Genomic DNA, 27,792 nt, shown 5'->3' on the forward strand with positions numbered 1-27,792 from the left:
TGTGTGCCCATTCTAGAAGTGATTCGTGCTTACTCCCTATGATGACTTAGACAACAATAAAGAAAAATGAGATTACTACTGATTCATTCATCTTCATCCTCTTGTTCCGTCCAAGTGCCCTACTAATTTTTATCGTCCTGATTTCGATACATATAAAGCTGATTTGTACGATGACAGACGAATGAAATAATGAATGTAATCTCTATTATTGATTAATCTAGACAGAATAATTATTTTTTAGTGGATTTAGAAAACTTTATCCAGGGTGATTATGAGGATTTAGTGTAAATAGAAGAATGATGAAGCAGAAACATAAACAATTGGAGTTTTCAACTGATAATATTATTGAGTACAATAGAAATAGAAACTAACCCAAATATGACAAATTAGTTAAACTAAATAGCTAAAAATACTCTAACTATGAGGAGAGACCATAACGGTATGACATAATCAAATTCTTCTAACAATCCCTCCCTTAAACTTATTATTGTTTGTCAAGAATTATTTCAAGTCAGAAAAGCTATGCACACAACTTGTGAAATATTTCTAATTTAAGATGCTTTATTAACAAATCAGCAAGTTGATTTCGGGTACCACAAAATAATAAAGTAACGGTTCCTTCTTTTGAAAGATCTCTAAGAAAGTGAAATCTTACTCTTATCTGTTTGGAACGTCCATGTAAAACTGGATTTTTGGATAGCTTAATAATTGAAGTATTATCACACATTAGCTTTGTTCATTCAATTTGACAGTGACCAATCTCTTTGAGTATGCTCATCCAAACAGCTTGACATGCACAGGCACTAGCAACAACAAACTCAGCTTCTGTGGTTGATAAGGTGACTATAGGCTGTTTACGAGAAGACGAAGCTACTGCTCCTCTGCTTATCATAAACACATAGCCTGGAGTACTCTTAACATCTTCCATGTCTCCGGCATAGTCACTATCAGTAAATCCAATTAAATCACTAACTCCTCCCTTTCTATAAAATACACCATAATCTATCGTACCTTTCAAGTACTTTAAAACCCTTTTAGCTGCTGCAACATGTTGTTTTGTTGGACATGCAATAAGACGACTAATCAAACTTACAACAAACATGAGAGCAGGATGAGTAGCTATGAGATACATCAGACTTCCCACTATTTGTTTATACAAAGTTACATCTACTTTTGCACCATTTTCATCTTTGCCAATTTTCTGTCCTCCCTCCCTCTTGATGTAGAGTGTCTGCTCACTAGAGCTGCTTTCGAATCCTTCCTTGATGAAGTAGGATTCTATTGGACTAAACCAGGTTCTAGGTGCTTGTTTTAATCCATCAAGAGCCTTATGAAATTTGTGCGCCCTCTCCTCACTTCCCTTTTTCTCATAGTCTTTTGGTTGTTCAACAAAAATATCTTCTTTTAACTCGCCATATAGAAAAGTTGATTTGACATCTAGCTAATAGAGTTTCCAACCTTTCTTGGTGGCAAAAGCAATGACAATTCTCACCGTATCCATTCTGGCCACAGATGCATACACTTTTGTATAACCAATTTCATGCTCTTGTATGTAGCCTTTTACAACCAATCTTGCTTTGTATTTATCAACTTCTCAAAACTCATTTAGCTCGGTCTTGTAAATCCATTTTCACTCCTATTTTCTTTGCTCCAGCCGGCAGAACCACCAAGTTCCATGTTTGATTTTTTTCAATGGATTTGATTTCTTCATCCATAGCCAATCTCCATTTTGGGCTTTTGACAGCTTTTCTTCCGTGATTTCCCCTTCTTTGTTTTCAGCAACGGGTTCAATTGTTTCAGCAACCAGTTTAGTCATTTCCACCGTGACTTTTCCTTCTTCGGCTGTATTCTCAATCCACCAGTCCAATTTTCTTTCACCTTCAAAAAATTTCCAATGCCATTCACGATCTGCCTCGAAAGCTATATTACAACTTACTATAATTTTATTTGTAGTTGGATCAAACATTTTATAGCCTTTGGATTCGCGGCTGACTCCAAGTAAAACACATGTTACACTTTTATCTTCAAGTTTGCTTCTCTTGGCATATAGAATATGAACATGTTTCGCACATCCAAAAACTCTGAAATAATCTACTAATGGTTTCTCTCCAGTCCAAGCCTCTTCTGGTGTCATCTATTTTATTGCAAGAGTGGGTGATCAATTCAAAATGTGAATCGTCCACCTGACAGCTTCAGGCTAGAAATTGTTAGGCACTTTCTTCTATGTCAGCATAACTCTTACCAAGTTCATCATGGTGCAATTTTTTTTTCGGCCACTCTATTTTATTGTGGGCTATAGGCTGTGGTCAATTGTGTCTTCACTCTATGCTGTTTGCAAAAATCGTTGAATTCTGCCGAGTTGAACTCTCCTTCTCTATCTGTCCTTAAACATTACAGACATTCCAATTTCCTTTTCCACAATTATTTTGAAACATTTGAAATGATAAAATGTTTCTGATTTTTCTACAAAAAAAAAAAAAATAACTCCATGCATTTACTTTTTATGGCTATTTGAAGCGGGTGAAATTCGACCACATAGATATGCATTTACAAGGCCCAATTTTTCACTTGCTCTCCATTTACTCATGTTTTGAAATGGAGTTTGATGTGCTTTCCTTTCATACATGCCTCACATGTGGTGTTTGGAGCTACAATTTGTGGCAGGCCTTTTACCACGTTTTTGTGTTTCAAGGTGCACAAGCCTTTTTAGCCGAGATGACCATAACGATGGTGGCAAAGTGTTAACTGGTCCATATTTGAAACTTGGAGGCATCTTCCTTCCTTCATTTGTTGTGGGAGATGGTTTAACAAACAAAGTGACCAACTAATTTGCACTCATAATTGACTCTGCCATTATTTCTTTTTGTGGATGATAAATGCTACGTACACTATCTTTGAAGAGCACTGCAACTCATTTTTCTTGTATTTGTCCAACGCTCAAGAGATTATTTTTTAGTTCAGGTACCCAATACACATTACTGATAGTGTAACGAACCCCATGCAAAGTTAATTTCACTGCACCCTTTCCAGCAACTTTCATACTTATATTATTTTCAAGCTTTTGCCGGAGTGGGGAAAAAGTCTCGTCTAAGCTTTTCAAGCTTTTGCCGGAGTGGGAAAAGATCTTGTCTAAGCTCGAAAACATACCTTCATATATACACATATGGTTTAAGCAACCAGAATCTAAGAACCAAGTATAACTCCTTTTTGCTTCATGTCTTTCCATATGAGCCATTAACAACATTTTATCCTCTTCTCCCAGCTTTGCATAATTCAATTCCTTATTTATCTTTGGACATTCATATTTATGACCTAAGTCATGATACCTATAACATTCGACAGTTATTTTGTTGAAAGTTGATTTTCCTCTTTCGCGTCCTCTGCTGCTGTAAGTTCCTCTTCCTCTATTACTTATTTTCGTTCGACCTTCGACTTTTAGAACTTGCTCCTCTCCTACTACTTGATTTTTGAAATTTTTGTTCATGCACCACTAATGAACTTTGTAATAAATCAATGGACATGTTATCGGTATCTTTGGATTCCTCAATGGATTACAACATAAGTAAATTTTTCAGTGATGGTACGTAGATTTTTTTCTACAGTTTTCTTGTCTGGCATATCTTCTCATCTTATTTTTTTCTACAGTTTTCTTATCTGGCATATCTTCTCATCTTGTTGGAGATTATCATCACTCTTGCAAAATAATATGATACTTTCATCCTTCTTCGATCTCTAGGATCTCAAATTCTCTCCTTAATGCATTAAGAAGAGATTTCTTCACTTTTTGGTTTCCACCAAACTTTCGCTTCAATGAGTCCCAAATAATATTGGTTGTGCGACGATCAAAGATTTGTTCAAAGACAGTACGATCAATTGCCTGGAAGATGTAATGCTTTACTTGGTGATCTTTGAGTCTAGCATCATCAAGGTGACCCTTTTGTGCCTTAGTCAACATTGTTTCTTCCGCTAGTTCTGAGAAACCAATCTCTACCACACTCCATAAACTCTTTGCTTTGAACAAGTTTTCCATCAGCTCACTCCAGTGATCATGGTGACCATCGATGTGAGGGATCTTCGTTAAAGTTTTGGCTTTACTTATTCTCTCTGTATTTGATCACTAAAAAATTGCTACGCTACAAAGCCTAGTGGTGACTCTGATACCAATTATAAGTTTTTGACAGAAGAATGATTAACCCAGAAACACAAACCATTGGAGTTTCAAGGGATAATATTATTGGCTTTTATAACCTTACAAATAACAACATAAATAAATAGAAACTAACCATATGGTAAATTAGTTGAACTAAATAGCTAAAAATACTCCGACTATCAAAAGAGAAGATAACCATATTTGATCAAATTCTTATAACATTTAGGTACTTACTACCGCTCTCCCACCAAAAGGACCTTCCAATTTTCCTACTCCTAGTATTGAATCTCCATGGAGTTTACTTTTCTAACTCAACTTCCTTCACAAAGGTTGAGCCAACTCTGGTTGGCTTCCAATTTTTTCCTTTCACCTCGTAAAGGTAGTTGTTTATATGAATAAAATGTTGATGTTATAATTATAGTTTGGCTAGATTTTTTTTTTTTTTTTTTCTCAAACTCTAGATTGTTGTATTAAAAGAAAAGTTATATATTCTTTAAAAGAATCCAATATTAATGGGAATATGAATCATGTTATGTGTGTATGGGAAATCTTCCATCATTCCTCCTATTTTGCTCATTACCATTTATACCCACCATTCTCAAATAAAAATGTTTCTTTCATAATGATTAAGGTATTTAGTCTTTTCTTTTAATGTTCAAGGTTCAATTCCCTATCATATTTGTTATTATAAAGAATATATTATTCCTTTGTACGTTTCTTTTCCCATTTAAAAAATTGAGTGAAAGTGTATATATGAGAAGTTGGGACAAAGACCACAAACCTGGACCCTATTCATGACATTAAATAGCCCCCGAGCTCCTCCACAACATGTTCAAAATATGAATCCTCTTATTGACATCCTTTAATAATCTCTAAATTTGAGGGGTTGTATTTTGTCCTCCTATTTTGTTTAGGCTTCTTTTAATAACCATTTGATTTTTTATTTCAAAAAATTAAATTCAAAAATACTACTTCCAAATTAAAAAAAAATAATAATAATAAATAAATAAATAAATAAATAAAAAAAAAAAAAAAAACACTAACTTTTAAAACCAAGCAGTTACTAAATAAGACTTGAGATATTCATCAATTCCAATGTTCATAAAAATACAAATTATGTTTAATTAAGTGAAGTATAATCTTGAATATGTAGTGGTACGATCTTTATAATTTAGAAATACTACCTTAAAAAGAATCTCAATTATACGGAAGAAATTGTATTAATTTTTACAACTAAATATTTTATATTATAAAATTAGATCCCATACTTGTGAAAAATTTATTCTTAATATTCAATTTTCATTAATTCATTCATTAATTTTAACCAAACAAAACACAAACCTTCAAAAACATTTAATAAAATCAAATACAACACAGAATTAAGTTTAATCAATTAGTAACTAAATGACTCCACACATCCACAAATTTCTACATTAAAAAATTCTAAATACATACTTTTATTAAATAATTTCAATTTTCATACCAAAATGGGAATAAAATATGTTTGAAGATGGTAAAGAAAAAATAGAAAATATAAGTTAGGTTCCACTCCCACTCTGTTGTCACCTTGTTTATTGTCGTTGTATCTTGTGCTGTCCAATGGCGTCTGCCGTTGCTCATTTTGTACTGTCTAGCTCTAATCTTGTCTTTCTCCACGCCCATTCGTAACTTCCCAATTAATTTATCCATTCAATAAATGCCTAAAAGTCTCATCGTCTTCCAATATCACCATTTTTGAAGAACCTAAGCTTTTCATTCTCTCGAGACAATGGCTAAACTATTAGTTCTTCGTTTCTGTTTTGTTCTCATTGCTTCCACTTCTCTGTTAAATGTCGGAGCTTCCATAACTCACAAATCTCAAGACGGAACTGAAGAATGGGGTTACGTTCAAGTCAGACCCAGTAAGCCAAATTCATTAATTTTCCTTCTATTTTATTTTAGTCATTATTTTTTATATATTTGTTCTTGGATTGCGTTGTTTAGAAGCCCATATGTTTTGGTGGCTTTATAGAAGTCCTTCCAGAGTGGACGTCGGTTCCAAGCCATGGCCAACCATTCTCTGGTTACAAGGTGGACCGGTGAGCAACCGACCTTTTCCAACGATTTATTTATAAATTTTGTGTACTTTGTAAGAAAATGGCTCAAATATTGACAAACAGGGTGGCTCAGGAACTGGGTTTGGGAACTTCCTGGAAATCGGACCATTGAACTCGAACTTGAAGCCGAGAAACTCAACATGGCTGCAAAAAGCAGACCTCTTGTTTGTGGTCAACTCCTTTTCCTTTTAATTTTCACCATTTTAACCTTAAATTCTAATATTTTACACTAAATTTATGATTTTAACATTAAAAAAAACAGGATAATCCAGTCGGGACCGGATATAGCTACGTTGAGAGTGGAGGTGAATTTGCGAAAGGCGATGTGGAGGCGGCGACCGACATGACGACTTTGCTGGCTGAGGTTTCGAACAACACTGTCGGTCTACGATACACTCCTTTGTACATCTTTGCGGAGTCTTACGGTGGCAAATTCGCCGTCACTCTGGCTTTGTCCCTTCTTCGGGCCATCCAAGCTGGCAATTTGACCCTTAATCTCGGAGGTACTTTTATTTTTACTTTTATTATTATTATTTTTTAATAAAAAATTTCAAATATAAATTATGAATTATAACCTTTTTTTTCATATGTAAAAAAAAAAAAAAAAAATCATATTATAACTCTGATTTGTTTAAAATGATCACATTGTAATAATATAGAATCAATAATTTAAATACACAACTCTCGATTTTGTTTGCCTGGAGTTTCTCTAGGAAACAGTTGGATGTCTCCAGAAGATTACACGGTTCGTATTCTCATTCTCTCATTCTCATTTAAAATTTTTATCAATTTTTTTTCAATATTTTCGTTTTCAGAATGATAAACGAAAAAAATACTCCTAAACTACAAAGTTGATTTCAATTATATCCTGATCTAAGAGTTAAAATGAAATATCTCAAAGCTCAAGAGTATAACGGAAACCAACCTCATATTTCAAGAGTATTCTTTTATTATTTATCCTTAACACAATAATCTTTGTCTAAAATTTTACAGTCTTCTTGGGGTCCTCTTCTCAAAGATCTCTCACGAATCGACGACACGACGCTGCAAAAAACAAATAGGTTAATATTTTTAACTTTTTTTTTTTTAATATAAACATTAATAAAGAAGTGAAATATATTCTATAAATATAAAAATTATATGTAACAAAAGCAGTCTTTTGAAAATCAGTTTAGCGTTGAAGATCAAGCAGCAAATTAAAAACAGGTTGTACGAAAATGCAACTCTTTCATGGAATGATCTTGAGGGATTAATTTTCTCCAATAGCAACCACGTGGTACGTTTTGTTATTATTATTATTATTATTATTATTTTGAAAAAATCCTCCCAAACCAATGAAATTTAAATTTAAATTTATAGTAACTTAAATAGGTCTATGGAGTCTTTATTTTTATTATTTTTTTATTAAGTTATCTTTGATGGATATATTAGACGTATAATTTAAAGTTTAGAACTTTTCTAAATTGGTAATTTAGGCTTCATTCATAACTATTTAATTTTTTAAGTTTATAAAAACTATTTTGACCTACAAATTCCTTTTATTTTATCATCCATTTAAAACATGTTCAGTTTTAAAATTTTTTTTTTTTTTTCCGAGAGAACGAACATTAGTTTCAAAAAGACATAAAACGAAATGATTATCGATATGTTATAACGAGTCATTTTTGCAGGATTTCTATAACTTCATGTTGGATTTTGAAATGGACTCATTAGCCGCAACTACGACGACAAATGGTGTGGAATCGAATAGAATTGATTCACTTGAAGTAAGAAAGAACTCTCCATATCTTAGTTTGAATGTATACAAACCCGGAGCTAAAGGAGACTTGGAAGCTTTGATGAATGGTCCAATTAAGCAAAAACTCACTATTATCCCACCAAATGTCACGTACGTACCAATAAACCCTATTTTCTTTAAATAAAATAATAATCATTAAAACTGGTTCCCATTATAATTGAAAAATCTTAAGACATAAAAATTAAATTAATTATCTAAATATGGAGATTAAATCCTACCATTTTAGCCTTAAAAACTAAAATATAAATTTTGTATGTATAGATGGGGAGGTCAATCCGACCTAGTCTTCCAATTTTTTACCGGAGATTTTATGAAGCCAATGATCAACGAGGTGTTTTTTTTTAACCAAACTATTTTTAATATTTTTATTTGTGGATTATTTTTTGCTTCATAATATAACATTCAATTATGTCTTAATATTTTTATTTTTTTCCAAAAGGTTGATGAGTTACTGGCTAAAGGTATTAATGTGACCGTCTACAGCGGTCAAGTAAGTATTTTTTTTTTTTTCCTTTTTTCAAATTCATAATTTCAAACAAACAAACAATATTTTGAAGTGATAAAAATGGTAATATTCTCTTTGATTTATGGTTGACTTTTTTTCTCTTTTTTATATAGGTCGATCTTATTTGTTCAACCAAGGGAACAGAAGCGTGGATTAATAAGCTCAAGTAATTTGTTTCTAAGTAATTTATGTTATGGACATAAACACAAACACGTCTTCCTAAAAAAAAAAAATATCCATGTTTAAATTCTTAATTTTTACTATTTTTTTTTCTTTTGGAATTTAGGTGGGAAGGGCTAAAGGCATTTATAAGCAGAGAGAGAACTACTTTATTTTGTGGAAATGAGAAGCAGACCAAAGGTTTCGCTAAGTCACATAAGAACTTGCACTTCTATTGGATTCTTGGCGCTGGCCATTTTGTAAGCTCTCTATATATAAACTTTATTCTATTTATAATTTTTTTAAGATTTAATACTTTTTAATTATATGATTACAAATGTAGGTTCCCGTGGATCAATCGTGTGTGACATTAAATATAATTTAATTACTTAAGGATTTAAAATAATGAATTTCTTTTAAGAAAATACATAAAATAATCAAAATCATATTTCCATATTCAATAGGTAATAAATATGTAATAAAGGTCACAGTCAAACCATTTGTAAATTAATAATAATAAAATATGTATAGTACTAAATTATAATTTGTATTATTTAAAAAAAATTATTGCCAATTTTAAAATTTATTAACTAATAGATATTAAAATTTAGACTAAATTATTAATGGATTGATTAAAGTTTGAAGTAAATAAAAAATATAATAAATAAATAATTTCAAATACAAACAAACTAAAAAAGAAAAATTCAAATAACAAACACAAGCGGAGGCTGAAGAAGATTTTAAGCCTCAATTTCAGTTTCAATTTTGGTTTTTATTTGTTTCTCAAGAAAACGCACAAGATTACATGTATATCATTTGAAATAGCTATAATGTTGTTTGTTCTAATCTATTGTCTTCTAGTATAGAATCATATTTGTTCTAATCTACTGTCTTCTAGCATAGAACCATATTCGCGGTGGAGGAGATATCAAGGTGAATTTTCTATATTCTTTTACGCAATTGATTTCGCTCTCAAACTAGCTTTCTTTACAATGCCGTCGAATTTGTTTTCCTATAGTATTTGGAAGAAATTTCAATGTAGAATTCATCCCGTTTATCCAAAGAAAGATTAAAAAAAAAAAAAATCTATTCAATCCATATTACATCATTTTTCTGGTTGTTTATATGTATACTAGTTTGTGAAGCTTCTATTTGGTAGGGTTGATTTACATTGATTTGGTTATACATATCTTTCAAATTTCTCAAATGAAAAAAATTAGTCTGCGCAAGAATTCTAACCCAACTTCCACATGTTTCATTTCTACAATATTGACTGATTTATACTCGAATTATCGGAATGCTATTACTTTTTGGCATAGTCTTATTAGTGAAAAGTTTCTACATCATTCTAGAGTTGTGGATTCACATCCGAACACTTGATCATTTCAATTATTGGCCTGAAAGCTATACGACATTCCCGCAAACATATATAGTCAACTTCACGTACTTGGGTGGCGCTAATTCGAGTGCTCCAATTTTTTCTAATTTGGGTACTGAAGCACAAATAGACGATGATTTAAATGTTATTGGGTTTAGGATGGGTTTAGGAGAATGCCATTAAGTTTAATGCCGTTGTAGTTTATATTGAGGTTAAAGTCTAACACAAACCCATTTTTAATCTATATTTATTGTTTTGAAGTTTCTAAAGACCATTTGTCATTGTGGAAAATCAGTACTATTTAGATCCATTTATATTTATTGTTTTAAAGTTTCTATAGTGTATGGGTATTATGAAAAATCAGTACTATTTAGATTCATTTAGATCAAGGGATGAAGCATTTGAGAAATGGGATTGCAGATTGTGCAAATATTCTTATGCATGTAAAAAAAGATCTTCATGCTAAATATTCCATTGTGATTGTTATTGGTAGTTAGACACATGTAAATGTTTTTTTGTTTATAGTGTTGGCTACGATGTTCCGTCTTAAAAATATCCTCATGTGGCACTAGGAGCTCTTGCATTTTAAGCGCCAATCCTTTATTTTGATGATATTACACCACAGACTGGATATTTGCTCGGTGCCAATCCTAAATTGTCAGGCCATTGGTGGCTATTTGCTCGCATTCAAGGGAAATTCTTCAAAGTTGCCTTCTCTTTTTGATATCTTAATATTCTTTTTGGAAGCAATGCTCGGACATGAATACCTAAGAAAGAGAGCTTACAACATTGTACATACGGGATTAAAATCGAAACTCTAATTTGGAAACCCTGGTTCGGCCATTTGAAAAAAAACTGAGTTGTAGTCGATAATTTTTTTACAATTTTTTTTAGGAATGTTGAAACTCGAAGATTTTGACGCTTACGATTGGCAGCCAGCACCAAAAAATGGTTCCGCTTTGGGCAAGTTTTTGTTCGGCCGACGTCGGGGTGCCATCGGCGACTATTTGCTCGCATTCTAGGGCACTTCCAAAAAATCTGCCTTCTCTTTCCAATATCATAATATTCCCCTATGAAGGAGTGCTCAAACTTGAATGTCGAAGAAAGAGAGCTTATAGCACTGCACGTACCATATTAAAATAGAAACGCTAATTTTGGAACCTTGGTTGGGCCATTTGAAAAAAATTGAGTTGCATTCGATCACTTTTCGACAATTTTTTGAGGAACGATGAAACTTGACAATTTTGATGCTTACGATCGGCAGCCAACATCTAATTGTTTCGCTCTGGACAAGTTTTCATTCGATTGACATCAGGAGGCAATCAGCGGCTATTTGCTCACATTTTAGGGTAGTTCCAAAAAGTTGCATTCTCATTCAAGTATCTTAATAATCCGATGGGAAGCAATGCTTGGACTTGAATGTCGAAGAAGGAGAGCCTATAACACTGTACATACGAGATTAAAAATGAAACCCTAATTTGAAAACCCTAGTTGGGCCGTTTGAAAAACTTTGAGTTGCAGATGATAATTTTTCAACAATTTTGTGAGGAACATTGAAACTTGACGATTTTGACACTTATGATTGACAGACAGCACCAAAAAAAAAAAAAAAAAAAATCGCTCTCGGCCAATTTTCGTTCAACCAATGTCGGGTGGCCATTGGCGACTATTTGCTCGCATTCAAAGGCAATTCCAAAAAACTATCTTCTCTTTCCATTATTTTAATATTTCTGTGGGAAGCTGTACTTAAACTTGAATGTCGAATAGCACTGTGCGTACAGGAATAAAATCGAAACCCTAATTTGGTTTGAAAAAACTGAAACCCTAATTGTTGGGCCGTTTGAAAAAACTGATTTGCAGTCGTTAATTTTTCAACAATTTTGTGAGGAACGTTAAAATCGACGATTTCAATGCTAACGATTGGCAGCCAGCACCCAAAAATTGTTTCGCTTCCGGCAAGCATTCATTCGACCGACGTCGGGGTGCCTTGGCGTCTATTTGCTCGCGTTCTAGGGAAGTTTCGAAAAACTACCTTTTCTTTTTAATTTCTTAATATTCTCCTCAATAGTAGTGCTCAGGTTTGAATGTCGAAGAATTTAGGTGGAAAGGGGTAAAAGAATTTAGAAGCAAAGAGAGAACTGTTTTATTATGTGGAAATGAGAAGCACACCAGGCTTCACTAAGTCGCATGAGAACTTGCACTTCTATTGGATCCTTGACGCTGGGCATTTTGTACTATATATATAAACTTTATTCTATTTATACTTTGGTTTGATTTAATACATTTTAATTATATGATTACAAATGTAGGTTCCTGTGGATCAACCTTGTGTGACATTAAATATGGTGGATGCAATCACAGAGTCACCAACTTCTTGATGCAGTTGTTTTTTTATAGAGAGGGAAAAAAAATTACTTCGTTACTTTTTTAAATATAAGAAAATATGTTTAATTATAGATAAATCTAGTGTGTCACTGATCGTCATATTTTATATTTACAATTATATCAATATCAATATAATTTAATTGATTAAGGATTCAAAATAATTAATGTCTTTTTAAAAAATATACAAAATAATCAATATCATATTTTCATTCAAGTATCTTAATATTCCGATGGGAAGCAATGCTTGGACTTGAATGTCGAAGAAGGAGAGCCTATAACACTGTACATACGGGATTAAAAATGAAACCCTAATTTGAAAACCCTAGTTGGGCCGTTTGAAAAACATTGAGTTGCAGATGATAATTTTTCAACAATTTTGTGAGGAACATTGAAACTTGACGATTTTGACACTAATGATTGACAGACAGCACCAAAAAAAAAAAAAAAAAAAAAAAAATCGCTCTCGGCCAATTTTCGTTCAACCAATGTCGGGGGGCCATTGGCGACTATTTGCTCGCGTTCTAGGGCACTTCCAAAAAATCTGCCTTCTCTTAACAATATCATAATATTCCCCTATGAAGGAGTGCTCAAACTTGAATGTCGAAGAAAGAGAGCTTATAGCACTGCACGTACCATATTAAAATAGAAACGCTAATTTTGGAACCTTGGTTGGGCCATTTGAAAAAAATTGAGTTGCATTCGATCACTTTTCGACAATTTTTTGAGGAACGATGAAACTTGACGATTTTGATGCTTACGATCGGCAGCCAACATCTAATTGTTTCGCTCTGGACAAGTTTTCATTCGATTGACATCAGGAGGCAATCAGCGGCTATTTGCTCACATTTTAGGGTAGTTCCAAAAAGTTGCATTCTCATTCAAGTATCTTAATATTCCGATGGGAAGCAATGCTTGGACTTGAATGTCGAAGAAGGAGAGCCTATAACACTGTACATACGGGATTAAAAATGAAACCCTAATTTGAAAACCCTAGTTGGGCCGTTTGAAAAACTTTGAGTTGCAGATGATAATTTTTCAACAATTTTTTGAGGAACATTGAAACTTGACGATTTTGACACTTATGATTGACAGACAGCACCAAAAAAAAAAAAAAAAAAAAATCGCTCTCGGCCAATTTTCGTTCAACCAATGTCGGGTGGCCATTGGCGACTATTTGCTCGCATTCAAAGGCAATTCCAAAAAACTATCTTCTCTTTCCATTATTTTAATATTTCTGTGGGAAGCTGTACTTAAACTTGAATGTCGAATAGCACTGTGCGTACAGGAATAAAATCGAAACCCTAATTTGGTTTGAAAAAACTGAAACCCTAATTGTTGGGCCGTTTGAAAAAACTGATTTGCAGTCGTTAATTTTTCAACAATTTTGTGAGGAACGTTAAAATCGACGATTTCAATGCTAACGTTTGGCAGCCAGCACCCAAAAATTGTTTCGCTTCCGGCAAGCATTCATTCGACCGACGTCGGGGTGACTTGGCGTCTATTTGCTCGCGTTCTAGGGAAGTTTCGAAAAACTACCTTTTCTTTTCAATTTCTTAATATTCTCCTCAATAGTAGTGCTCAGATTTGAATGTCGAAGAATTTAGGTGGAAAGGGGTAAAAGAATTTAGAAGCAAAGAGAGAACTGTTTTATTATGTGGAAATGAGAAGCACACCAGGCTTCACTAAGTCGCATGAGAACTTGCACTTCTATTAGATCCTTGACGCTGGGCATTTTGTACTATATATATAAACTTTATTCTATTTATACTTTGGTTTGATTTAATACATTTTAATTATATGATTACAAATGTAGGTTCCTGTGGATCAACCTTGTGTGACATTAAATATGGTGGATGCAATCACAGAGTCACCAACTTCTTGATGCAGTTGTTTTTTTATAGAGAGGGAAAAAAAATTACTTCGTTACTTTTTTAAATATAAGAAAATATGTTTAATTATAGATAAATCTAGTGTCTCACTGATCGTCATATTTTATATTTACAATTATATCAATATCAATATAATTTAATTGATTAAGGATTCAAAATAATTAATGTCTTTTTAAAAAATATACAAAATAATCAATATCATATTTTCATTCAAGTATCTTAATATTCCGATGGGAAGCATTGGACTTGAATGTCGAAGAAGGAGAGCCTATAACACTGTACATACGGGATTAAAAATGAAACCCTAATTTGAAAACCCTAGTTGGGCCGTTTGAAAAACATTGAGTTGCAGATGATAATTTTTCAACAATATTGTGAGGAACATTGAAACTTGACGATTTTGACACTAATGATTGACAGACAGCACCAAAAAAAAAAAAAAAAAAAAAAATCGCTCTCGGCCAATTTTCGTTCAACCAATGTCGGGGGGCCATTGGCGACTATTTGCTCGCGTTCTAGGGCACTTCCAAAAAATCTGCCTTCTCTTTCCAATATCATAATATTCCCCTATGAAGGAGTGCTCAAACTTGAATGTCGAAGAAAGAGAGCTTATAGCACTGCACGTACCATATTAAAATAGAAACGCTAATTTTGGAACCTTGGTTGGGCCATTTGAAAAAAATTGAGTTGCATTCGATCACTTTTCGACAATTTTTTGAGGAACGATGAAACTTGACGATTTTGATGCTTACGATCGGCAGCCAACATCTAATTGTTTCGCTCTGGACAAGTTTTCATTCGATTGACATCAGGAGGCAATCAGCGGCTATTTGCTCACATTTTAGGGTAGTTCCAAAAAGTTGCATTCTCATTCAAGTATCTTAATATTCCGATGGGAAGCAATGCTTGGACTTGAATGTCGAAGAAGGAGAGCCTATAACACTGTACATACGAGATTAAAAATGAAACCCTAATTTGAAAACCCTAGTTGGGCCGTTGGAAAAACTTTGAGTTGCAGATGATAATTTTTCAACAATTTTGTGAGGAACATTGAAACTTGACGATTTTGACACTTATGATTGACAGACAGCACCAAAAAAAAAAAAAAAAAAAAATCGCTCTCGGCCAATTTTCGTTCAACCAATGTCGGGTGGCCATTGGCGACTATTTGCTCGCATTCAAAGGCAATTCCAAAAAACTATCTTCTCTTTCCATTATTTTAATATTTCTGTGGGAAGCTGTACTTAAACTTGAATGTCGAATAGCACTGTGCGTACAGGAATAAAATCGAAACCCTAATTTGGTTTGAAAAAACTGAAACCCTAATTGTTGGGCCGTTTGAAAAAACTGATTTGCAGTCGTTAATTTTTCAACAATTTTGTGAGGAACGTTAAAATCGACGATTTCAATGCTAACGTTTGGCAGCCAGCACCCAAAAATTGTTTCGCTTCCGGCAAGCATTCATTCGACCGACGTCGGGGTGCCTTGGCGTCTATTTGCTCGCGTTCTAGGGAAGTTTCGAAAAACTACCTTTTCTTTTCAATTTCTTAATATTCTCCTCAATAGTAGTGCTCAGATTTGAATGTCGAAGAATTTAGGTGGAAAGGGGTAAAAGAATTTAGAAGCAAAGAGAGAACTGTTTTATTATGTGGAAATGAGAAGCACACCAGGCTTCACTAAGTCGCATGAGAACTTGCACTTCTATTGGATCCTTGACGCTGGGCATTTTGTACTATATATATAAACTTTATTCTATTTATACTTTGGTTTGATTTAATACATTTTAATTATATGATTACAAATGTAGGTTCCTGTGGATCAACCTTGTGTGACATTAAATATGGTGGATGCAATCACAGAGTCACCAACTTCTTGATGCAGTTGTTTTTTTATAGAGAGGGAAAAAAAATTACTTCGTTACTTTTTTAAATATAAGAAAATATGTTTAATTATAGATAAATCTAGTGTCTCACTGATCGTCATATTTTATATTTACAATTATATCAATATCAATATAATTTAATTGATTAAGGATTCAAAATAATTAATGTCTTTTTAAAAAATATACAAAATAATCAATATCATATTTTCATTCAAGTATCTTAATATTCCGATGGGAAGCATTGGACTTGAATGTCGAAGAAGGAGAGCCTATAACACTGTACATACGGGATTAAAAATGAAACCCTAATTTGAAAACCCTAGTTGGGCCGTTTGAAAAACATTGAGTTGCAGATGATAATTTTTCAACAATATTGTGAGGAACATTGAAACTTGACGATTTTGACACTAATGATTGACAGACAGCACCAAAAAAAAAAAAAAAAAAAAAAATCGCTCTCGGCCAATTTTCGTTCAACCAATGTCGGGGGGCCATTGGCGACTATTTGCTCGCGTTCTAGGGCACTTCCAAAAAATCTGCCTTCTCTTTCCAATATCATAATATTCCCCTATGAAGGAGTGCTCAAACTTGAATGTCGAAGAAAGAGAGCTTATAGCACTGCACGTACCATATTAAAATAGAAACGCTAATTTTGGAACCTTGGTTGGGCCATTTGAAAAAAATTGAGTTGCATTCGATCACTTTTCGACAATTTTTTGAGGAACGATGAAACTTGACGATTTTGATGCTTACGATCGGCAGCCAACATCTAATTGTTTCGCTCTGGACAAGTTTTCATTCGATTGACATCAGGAGGCAATCAGCGGCTATTTGCTCACATTTTAGGGTAGTTCCAAAAAGTTGCATTCTCATTCAAGTATCTTAATATTCCGATGGGAAGCAATGCTTGGACTTGAATGTCGAAGAAGGAGAGCCTATAACACTGTACATACGAGATTAAAAATGAAACCCTAATTTGAAAACCCTAGTTGGGCCGTTGGAAAAACTTTGAGTTGCAGATGATAATTTTTCAACAATTTTGTGAGGAACATTGAAACTTGACGATTTTGACACTTATGATTGACAGACAGCACCAAAAAAAAAAAAAAAAAAAAATCGCTCTCGGCCAATTTTCGTTCAACCAATGTCGGGTGGCCATTGGCGACTATTTGCTCGCATTCAAAGGCAATTCCAAAAAACTATCTTCTCTTTCCATTATTTTAATATTTCTGTGGGAAGCTGTACTTAAACTTGAATGTCGAATAGCACTGTGCGTACAGGAATAAAATCGAAACCCTAATTTGGTTTGAAAAAACTGAAACCCTAATTGTTGGGCCGTTTGAAAAAACTGATTTGCAGTCGTTAATTTTTCAACAATTTTGTGAGGAACGTTAAAATCGACGATTTCAATGCTAACGTTTGGCAGCCAGCACCCAAAAATTGTTTCGCTTCCGGCAAGCATTCATTCGACCGACGTCGGGGTGCCTTGGCGTCTATTTGCTCGCGTTCTAGGGAAGTTTCGAAAAACTACCTTTTCTTTTCAATTTCTTAATATTCTCCTCAATAGTAGTGCTCAGGTTTGAATGTCGAAGAATTTAGGTGGAAAGGGGTAAAAGAATTTAGAAGCAAAGAGAGAACTGTTTTATTATGTGGAAATGAGAAGCACACCAGGCTTCACTAAGTCGCATGAGAACTTGCACTTCTATTGGATCCTTGACGCTGGGCATTTTGTACTATATATATAAACTTTATTGTATTTATACTTTGGTTTGATTTAATACATTTTAATTATATGATTACAAATGTAGGTTCCTGTGGATCAACCTTGTGTGACATTAAATATGGTGGATGCAATCACAGAGTCACCAACTTCTTGATGCAGTTGTTTTTTTATAGAGAGGGAAAAAAAATTACTTCGTTACTTTTTTAAATATAAGAAAATATGTTTAATTATAGATAAATCTAGTGTCTCACTGATCGTCATATTTTATATTTACAATTGTATCAATATCAATATAATTTAATTGATTAAGGATTCAAAATAATTAATGTCTTTTTAAAAAATATACAAAATAATCAATATCATATTTTCATTCAAGTATCTTAATATTCCGATGGGAAGCAATGCTTGGACTTGAATGTCGAAGAAGGAGAGCCTATAACACTGTACATACGGGATTAAAAATGAAACCCTAATTTGAAAACCCTAGTTGGGCCGTTTGAAAAACATTGAGTTGCAGATGATAATTTTTCAACAATTTTGTGAGGAACATTGAAACTTGACGATTTTGACACTAATAATTGACAGACAGCACCAAAAAAAAAAAAAAAAAAAAAATCGCTCTCGGCCAATTTTCGTTCAACCAATGTCGGGGGGCCATTGGCGACTATTTGCTCGCGTTCTAGGGCACTTCCAAAAAATCTGCCTTCTCTTTCCATTATTTTAATATTTCCGTGGGAAGCGGTACTTAAACTTGAATGTCGAAAAAATAGAGCCTATAGCACTGTGCGTACAGGAATAAAACCGAAACCCTAATTTGGATTGAAGAAACTGAAACCCTAATTGTTGGGCCGTTTGAAAAAACTGATTTGCAGTCGTTAATTTTTCAACAATTTTGTGAGGAACGTTAAAATCGACGATTTCAATGCTAACGATTGGCAGCCAGCACCCAAAAATTGTTTTGCTTCCGGCAAGCATTCATTCGACCGACGTTGGGGTGCCTTGGTGTCTATTTGCTCGCGTTCAAGGGACGTGTCGAAAAGCTACCTTCTCTTTTCGATTTCTTAATATTCTCCTGAATAGTAGTGCTCAAGTTTGAATGTCGAAGAATTTAGGTGGAAAGGGGTAAAAGAATTCAGAAGCAAAGAGGGAACTGTTTTATTATGTGGAAATGAGAAGCACACCAAAGGCTTCACTGAGTCGCATGAGAACTTGCACTTCTATTGGATCCTTGATGCTCGGCATTTTGTAAGTTATATATATAAACTTTATTCTATTTATACTTTGGTTTGATTTAATACATTTTAATTATATGATTACAAATGTAGGTTCCTGTTGATCAACCTCGTGTGACATTAAATATGATGGATGCAATCACAATGTCACTAACTTCTAGATGCAGTTGTTTTTTTTATAGAGAGGGAAAAAAAATTACCTCGTTACTTTTTTAAATATAAGAAAATATATTTAATTATAGATAAGAAGAAAGAAAAAATGGATGTATTATATATATATATATTAATAAATCTAGTGTCTCACTGATCGTCATATTTCATATTTACAATTATACCAATATCAATATAATTTAATTGATTAAGGATTCAAAATAATTAATGTCTTTTTAAAAAATATACAAAATAATCAATATAATATTTCAAAGTTTCCTTTGGTTGAATCATTTCATTTCAAACTACTTATAAACTAATAAAATAATATATGTATCATACTATTGTATATTAGTATAATTAGAAGCTTTTTCGGACTATGAAAATTATTCAATAATTTTATTTAAAAATTTAAATTAATTGGGATTTTGGGACAGTTCTTGTTTCGGTTTCTTTCTCCGGAAAACACACGAGATTTTTTTTACTTCATTTGAAATAGCCACAACGTTGCTTGTTCTAATGTAACATCTTCTAGCATAGCACCATATTTACCGAAGAGGAGATATCAAGGTGAAGTTTTTGTCTCTCTTACACAACTGATTTCGCTCTCAAACTCATTTTCTTTATAATGTCGTCCACAATTTGTTTTCTATAGTATTTGGAAGAAATAAATTTCAATGTGGAATTCATCCTGTTTATTAAAGAAAGAAAGAAAAGAAACTATTCAAAACATATTACTTCATTTCTTTGGTTGTTTATATGTATACTAGTCTGTGAATCTTCTATTCGCTATGGTTGATTTTTTCTTGATTTACATTTATTGGATTATACATATCTTTGAAAATTTTCAAATGATAAAAGTTAGTCTCTTTAAGCCTGCTAACACAATTTCTACATGCGTCATTTCTACAATATTGGCTAATTGATACTCGAATAATTGGAATGCTATTACTTTTAATGCATTTCGCTTACTCCGGAAAACGTCTGTACAAACGTCTTTACAAAGACTGTTTCAATGACACAAACTTGATCTCCATTGCGAGTTAATAAGCTTCACTTCGCCAAAGAAGTTATTAACCCAAAGCAATTTTAGGATAAATATTTAGTAGTTATTAATTTTAAAGTTTAGTGGATCAATTAGAAAGATTTAGTAGTTCCTGATTTGAAAGTTTAGGAGATGGGTCAGAAAGGTTGAGCATTTGAAAGTTTAGGAGATTGGTTAGAAAGGTTTAGTAGTTATTGATTTTAAAGTTTAAAGACCCATTAGTAAGATTTAGTAGTTATTGATTTGAAAGTATGGGAGATTGATTATGCAATCTCCACTCCAAATACTATATGTTATTTACCAAAAAAAAAAAAAAAAAAAATTAATAAAGCATAGGTGCCTAAGGTCCCTCTGTTAAAAAACTCTCTCCCTCAAGTTGTTCTTCCGCTTCAAGTATTTGTTTCGAAATATTTCCATGGTGGAAAATTTCCAACATAGGGTATTAGAGCTAGGATGTCGAAACAAATGTATGTATTAGAGCTAGGATGTCGAAACAAATGTTGTCATCACACGAAGTTGCCGGAGGAGATGTGACAACGACAAGGAGTGGTTGGGAGGGGGGGTGTAATGCTCCAATACCCATTACTCAAGAAGTGTAACTATGCAGCATGGTCGATAAGGATGTGTGTTAACTTAAAGGCAAAGGGCGTGTGGGACGCCATCAAGCATGGTGATGAAGTTGAGGAGCATAAGGACAGGATGACTCTTGCCGCCATCTACGAAACAGTCTCGGAGGACGTCCTTCTAATGTTGGCAGAGAAGGACTCGGCAAAGGTAGCGTGGGAGACGATGCAAACAATGCATGTGGGTGTGGAACGTGTCAACGAAGCAAAGGTGCAGACGAGTTTGAGGCTATCCGCATGAAGGACGATGAGTTAGTAGACAACTTTGCATGAAGTTGACGACGATCGTCAGTGGCATCCGTTCACTAGGCGACGTTGTGGAGGAGATCTCCATCGTCAAGAAGTTCCTTTGAGTTGTTCTCCCAAGATTCATGCATATTGCTACCTCCATCGAGCATTTTGGTGAACTCCAGAACATGTCTGTTAAGGAGATCGTTGGTCGTCTTAAGGTTCATAAGGAGAGACAAAGAGGTGAAGAAATACCTCTTACTCACACATGAGGAGTGGCTTGCACGGACGAAAAAGAAGGATGCAGATGACTCTTCTTTCTTAGGTTCAGTGGACTTTGAAGCCATAACAAAGAAAAAAGAGGTCGTGGACGTGGCTGCGGACGTGAGGCAGAGGAGGTTGTGACAATACCTCACAAACTCATGAAAATTCCAACCCTCAGAAGGACAAGAGTATGATAACTGTTACTCTTGTGGAAAATACAGGTATTATGCGACAGAGTGCCACAACAACGAGTGCGGTGAAGAGGCAAACCTCATGTTCTCGGTGGATGAAGAGCCCAGATTGATGTTGGCCGAGACAATGCCCAACTTGTTGATGCTCAATGAAGAGAAGGTTATGGCGAACCCCTCCATAGATGGAGAAGACCAAGTGGAGACTAGCATGTGGTACCTAGACAACGGAGCAAGCAACTACATGACTGGAGATCGAGCAAAGTTCAAGAAACTTGATGAGAAGTTCATTGGAAACATGAAGCTTTGCGACGGATCAATTGTATCAATCCAAGGTAAAGGATCCATCTTGTTCCAATATAAAAACAGTGATCAATGTCTATTTACTAAGGTGTATTACATCTCGAGTTTGAAGAATAATATTATCAGCCTTAGTTAAATGACAGAAGAAGGTAGCCGAGTGGAGATAGTCGGCTCGCTCCTCAGAATATACGACCAAAATGGAGCCCTGTTGATGAAGGCAAGATGGTCGAGAAACCGCCTATATAAGATACTATTGAAAGACTATCAACATCTTCCAAAAATATCTATTGGCGTTGACAGCAAGAAAGTGAAGAAGAAACCAACGGGCAAGGAGAAAAAGGAATTGAAAAATAAATTAAGAAGCTACCAGAGGCTGCTTCAATTAGCGAAGTGCAACCTACAAGTTGATATGTTTCATCAGACTTATCATCTCAACCAAGGACGCCCAGAGGAAGACCACCGAGGCGTAAGAAAACTGAGATTTCAAACTTGCCCTCCCAACCAAAGAAACCTAGAGGTAGGCCTAAAAAGAAGGTTGAAAAATAGAGGAGTATGTCACAATAATTTTCTAGATGTAAGCCTAACGATAAATTTTGTGCACAGAAGAGAGGAGTGGAAGAAGATGCATGTTGTAAAATTAAAATTTCTTCGGAAGGAGACAGAGTTCACCAGGGACCAAGCAAAGTTGAAACTAGAGAGCAGCATGCAGACATTCTCACCAATACCCTAGCAACGGTTAAAGTTGCAGACATGCGGGAGTTTCTCAAAGTTAAGAATCTCGAGCAAAGTCAAGAATTTTCTAGATGTAAGCCTAACGATAAATTCTCTTCATAGAAGAGAGGAGCGAAAGAAAATGCATGTTGTAAAATTACAGTTTCTTCCGAAGGAGACTGAATTGACCAGGGACCAAGCAAAGTTGAAACTAGAGAGTAACGTGCAAACATTCTCAACAATCCCCTAGCAAGGGTTAAAGTTGTAGACATGCGAGAGTTTCTCAAAGTTAAGAATCTCGAGCAAAGTCAAGCTTACGAGGAGAATGTGACTTAACAAGCTTGACTTAGCAAAATAAGTTATTAACATAGAGCGATTTTCGGATAAATGTTTAGTAGTTATTAATTTGGAAGATAAAAGATAGTTATTGATTTGGAAGTTTAGGAGGTCAATTAGAAAAGATAAAAGATAGTTATAGATTTGGAAGTTTAGGAGGTCAATTAAAAAGATTTAGTAGTTATTGATTTGAAAATTCAAGAGATAATTAGGATTAGAAGATTCAGTAGTTATTGATTTGAAAGTTTAGGAAATTGATTATGCAACCTCCACCCTAAATACTCATGATAGGTATGTTTCAAAATAATAATAATAATAATAAATAAATAAAATAATAATCAAGCATCCGTGCTTAAGGTTACTCTATTAAAAAACTCTCTCCCCTCAAGTTGTTCTTCAGCTTCCATTATTGGTTTTGGCATATTTTGATTGTGAGAAATATCCAACTTCCCTTACTTATTATATTTTGTAACTAATAATTATCCATTTACCCTGTGTCAACATATACTCAAGGTTAGTTTGTAAAAGTAATAATAACAAGAGAGAAAATTTTATTATATAAGGCTTTCTCTTCGACAAATGAAAATATTTTCATAACAAACTACCTTCGAGTATAGGTTCTCAAGGCTTAGTCTTATTGGTGAAAAGTTTCTACATCATCCTAGAGTAGTGGATGATTTCAAGGCTCCCCTCTTCAGATGATTTCAAGACATTTTATTAGAATCAAACACTTCAGCATTTCAATTATAGGTTTAAAAGCTAAGACAACTTTTAATGAGCTTTGAACTATTTGAGCTAAGGGAATGAAAAGTATGATAAACGTGCTATTTGAGCTATCACTTGTAACAACCCATCAAAGAATGAGAAATAAAAGATTCTTTTTGTATTTTATATCCTCTTTGTACGCTTCTTGCTCCATATTAATAAAGTTGACACTTTCATGCTCTTAAGATTATGCTTTTTCGTTTTCTTTATTCGTTTGAAGCACTATTCTAGAACTTATTAGATCAAAGAGAAAAAATTCTAAACAAAGGCAACTTTTGATGAGCTTGACGTACTCAAAAGAATAAACAAAATTGATTAACAAAAAAACAAAATATGAATACATAAATTAGGGTAAAAATCGGTTGTCAACGTTTGATGACCGTGTCCTTCAGTGTTCTTTTTTTGTTCTATCATATTCCAAATACAAACGCATGCCAAGGGAAAAGATTCAACTTCTCTTAAGGTCAGCTTCACTTCTAGTTTCTGTTTGTTTCTCGAAAAATACAAGATTTTCATTTTCAATATTATTTCTGTTAAAAGATTGCAAGGGTAGCGGTCAAACTATCTTCAATTGATTGCTTCTTGATATCTAATTGTCTTCCATTGGCAACATATTCATGAAGGAGGAGAAATCAAGGTTAGTTTTTCTCTTATCATTCCTTTTCATACATTGGCATTACGAGCTCATGCAATCTTTCTTTACGATGCCATCTAATTGCTTTCGTGTTGAAATAAAATAATAATAACTGCAGCATTTTGATTTTGTCAGTCATAAAGTTAAACGAGTTCATAGTGAATTATTTAATCCATACTGCATCATTCTCCATTTGTTTTTATGTATAATAGTTTACTAAATTTCCAATTGAAATAGTCAATTTTACATTGGACCAGTTAATATATTCTTACATAGAGAGGCAAGGTCAGGATACCAGTAACAGGGATATAGACGAGTCAGGCTTTGAGAAGATTGCCAGTACAACTACTTCAAAAGAAGCGTCGGACACTTTAGGAAAAGTGTTAAAAGGAACGGACCGAGTCAAGCAAGTGCGTCTCCAAACTCTTCATGACAATTTTCTTTCATGAATGGTGATTCCATAATTATATTTTGAATTAATGCAATTTTCTTTCCCTTGAAATTATTGTGATTATCTTTTTTTTTTTTTTTTTTTAACTTAAACTTGTTGCTGAATCTTAGAAGATTGGGAGATCATTAACGATCTGAGGATTGACACGTCGAGGCTGCAACAGAGGATGAGCAACCTACAGAGAATGTTGGAGAAATGCATGGATATGCAACTCGAGTTGCAGCGCTCAATAAAGCAAGAAGTTTCTTCTGCGTTGAACTGAGAGCTAGTTCAGAAGGTTTGTCTTCATTATTAATGCCACTGGATTCTTTAGCTTATAAAATTTAGATGCTTTGTTGTACACATAATTCTACCAATCAGTCTGTTTTTTTTGTGTTTTTCTTTGGTCCCAACTTTCACTTAACTTTATATTTTCTCTCATTTACAACTTGTAGATGTGGACACATGTGCACGTGTTCAAAATGTGCTAACGAGTTGGTCAAGGCTCGAGAAAAGTGTGATGTATTGTGTGCCCATTCTAGAAGTGATTCGTGCTTACTCCCTATGATGACTTAGACAACAATAAAGAAAAATGAGATTACTACTGATTCATTCATCTTCATCCTCTTGTTCCGTCCAAGTGCCCTACTAATTTTTATCGTCCTGATTTCGATACATATAAAGCTGATTTGTACGATGACAGACGAATGAAATAATGAATGTAATCTCTGTTATTGATTAATCTAGACAGAATAATTATTTTTTAGTGGATTTAGAAAACTTTATCGAGGGTGATTATGAGGATTTAGTGTAAATAGAAGAATGATGAAGCAGAAACATAAACAATTGGAGTTTTCAACTGATAATATTATTGAGTACGAGTACTGAACTTTACTTTTGAGTACTGAACTTTGCTTTTACAAATAACAATAGAAATAGAAACTAACCCAAATATGACAAATTAGTTAAACTAAATAGCTAAAAATACTCTAACTATGAGAAGAGACCATAACAGTATTTGACATAATCAAATTCTTCTAACAATCCCTCCCTTAAACTTATTATTGTTTGTCAAGAATTATTTCAAGTCAGAATAGCTCTGCACACCAAGTTGTTCACACAACTTCTGAAATACTTCTGATTTAAGATGCTTTATTAACAAATCAGCAAGTTGATTTCGGGTACCACAAAATAATAAAGTAACGGTTCCTTCTTTTGAAAGATCTCTAAGAAAGTGAAATCTTACTCTTATCTGTTTGGAACGTCCATGTAAAACTGAATTTTTGGATAGCTTAATAATTGAAGTATTATCACACATTAGCTTTGTTCCTTCAATTTGACAGTGACCAATCTCTTTGAGTATGCTCATCCAAACAGCTTGACATGCACAGGCACTAGCAGCAACAAACTCAGCTTCTGTGGTTGATAAGGTGACTATAGGCTGTTTACGAGAAGACCAAGCTACTGCTCCTCTGCTTATCATAAACACATAGCCTGGAGTACTCTTAACATCTTCCATGTCTCCGGCATAGTCACTATCAGTAAATCCAATTAAATCACTAACTCCTCCCTTTCTATAAAATACACCATAATCTATCGTACCTTTCAAGTACCTTAAAACCCTTTTAGCTGCTGCAACATGTTGTTTTGTTGGACATGCAATAAGACGACTAATCAAACTTACAACAAACATGAGAGCAGGATGAGTAGCTGTGAGATACATCAGACTTCCCACTATTTGTTTATACAAAGTTACATCTACTTTTGCACCATTTTCATCTTTGCCAATTTTCTGTCCTCCCTCCCTCTTGATGTAGAGTGTCTGCTCACTGGAGCTGCTTTCGAATCCTTCCTTGATGAAGTAGGATTCTATTGGACTAAACCAGGTTCTAGGTGCTTGTTTTAATCCATCAAGAGCCTTATGAAATTTGTACGCCCTCTCCTCACTTCCCTTTTTCTCATAGTCTTTTGGTTGTTCAACAAAAATATCTTCTTTTAACTCGCCATATAGAAAAGTTGATTTGACATCTAGCTAATAGAGTTTCCACTTTCTTGGTGGCAAAAGCAATGACAATTCTCACCGTATCCATTCTGGCCACAGATGCATACACTTTTGTATAATCAATTTCATGCTCTTGTATGTAGCCTTTTACAACCAATCTTGCTTTGTATTTATCAACTTCTCAAAACTCATTTAGCTCGATCTTGTAAATCCATTTTCACTCCTATTTTCTTTGCTCCAGCCGGCAGAACCACCAAGTTCCATGTTTGATTTTTTTCAATGGATTTGATTTCTTCATCCATAGCCAATCTCCATTTTGGGCTTTTGACAGCTTTTCTTCCGTGATTTCCCCTTCTTTGTTTTCAGCAACGGGTTCAATTGTTTCAGCAACCAGTTTAGTCATTTCCACCGTGACTTTTCCTTCTTCGGCTGTATTCTCAATCCACCAGTCCAATTTTCTTTCACCTTCAAAAAATTTCCAATGCCATTCACGATCTGCCTCGAAAGCTATATTACAACTTACTATAATTTTATTTGTAGTTGGATCAAACATTTTATAGCCTTTGGATTCGCGGCTGACTCCAAGTAAAACACATGTTACACTTTTATCTTCAAGTTTGCTTCTCTTGGCATATAGAATATGAACATGTTTCGCACATCCAAAAACTCTGAAATAATCTACTAATGGTTTCTCTCCAGTCCAAGCCTCTTCTGGTGTCATCTATTTTATTGCAAGAGTGGGTGATCAATTCAAAATGTGAATCGTCCACCTGACAGCTTCAGGCTAGAAATTGTTAGGCACTTTCTTCTATGTCAGCATAACTCTTACCAAGTTCATCATGGTGCAATTTTTTTTTCGGCCACTCTATTTTATTGTGGGCTATAGGCTGTGGTCAATTGTGTCTTCACTCTATGC

General features: G+C 34.0%; 1 protein-coding gene across 1 annotated transcript; it reads left to right on the forward strand.

Annotated features, from left to right (window-relative positions):
• The first annotated feature begins 5,906 nt into the window (after positions 1-5,906).
• Positions 5,907-12,464, forward strand: LOC147788912 (serine carboxypeptidase-like 51). The gene is made up of 13 exons (XM_087118713.1): positions 5,907-6,051; positions 6,134-6,228; positions 6,310-6,417; positions 6,509-6,749; positions 6,951-6,991; positions 7,240-7,307; positions 7,417-7,522; positions 7,917-8,134; positions 8,306-8,375; positions 8,484-8,534; positions 8,663-8,715; positions 8,836-8,968; positions 12,396-12,464. The coding sequence occupies exons 1-13, from the start codon at positions 5,919-5,921 to the stop codon at positions 12,462-12,464; spliced, it is 1,386 nt and encodes a 461-aa protein (XP_086974839.1). The 5' UTR covers positions 5,907-5,918.
• Positions 12,465-27,792: the final 15,328 nt, after the last annotated feature.

The sequence above is a fragment of the Cucurbita pepo genome, chromosome 16 (genome assembly GCF_057944985.1).
Source record: "Cucurbita pepo subsp. pepo isolate OVF chromosome 16, ASM5794498v1, whole genome shotgun sequence".
Classification (NCBI taxonomy): Eukaryota; Viridiplantae; Streptophyta; class Magnoliopsida; order Cucurbitales; family Cucurbitaceae; genus Cucurbita; species Cucurbita pepo.

Excerpts from the sequence above, each read along its gene's own strand:
- LOC147788912 (XM_087118713.1), top strand. The coding sequence starts at position 5,919 with ATGGCTAAACTATTAGTTCTTCGTTTCTGTTTTGTTCTCATTGCTTCC. Across the intron at positions 6,992-7,239 it reads TGTCTCCAGAAGATTACACG|TCTTCTTGGGGTCCTCTTCT; the intron begins GTTCGTATTCTC and ends AAAATTTTACAG. Across the intron at positions 8,969-12,395 it reads TTCTTGGCGCTGGCCATTTT|GTTCCTGTGGATCAACCTTG; the intron begins GTAAGCTCTCTA and ends TTACAAATGTAG.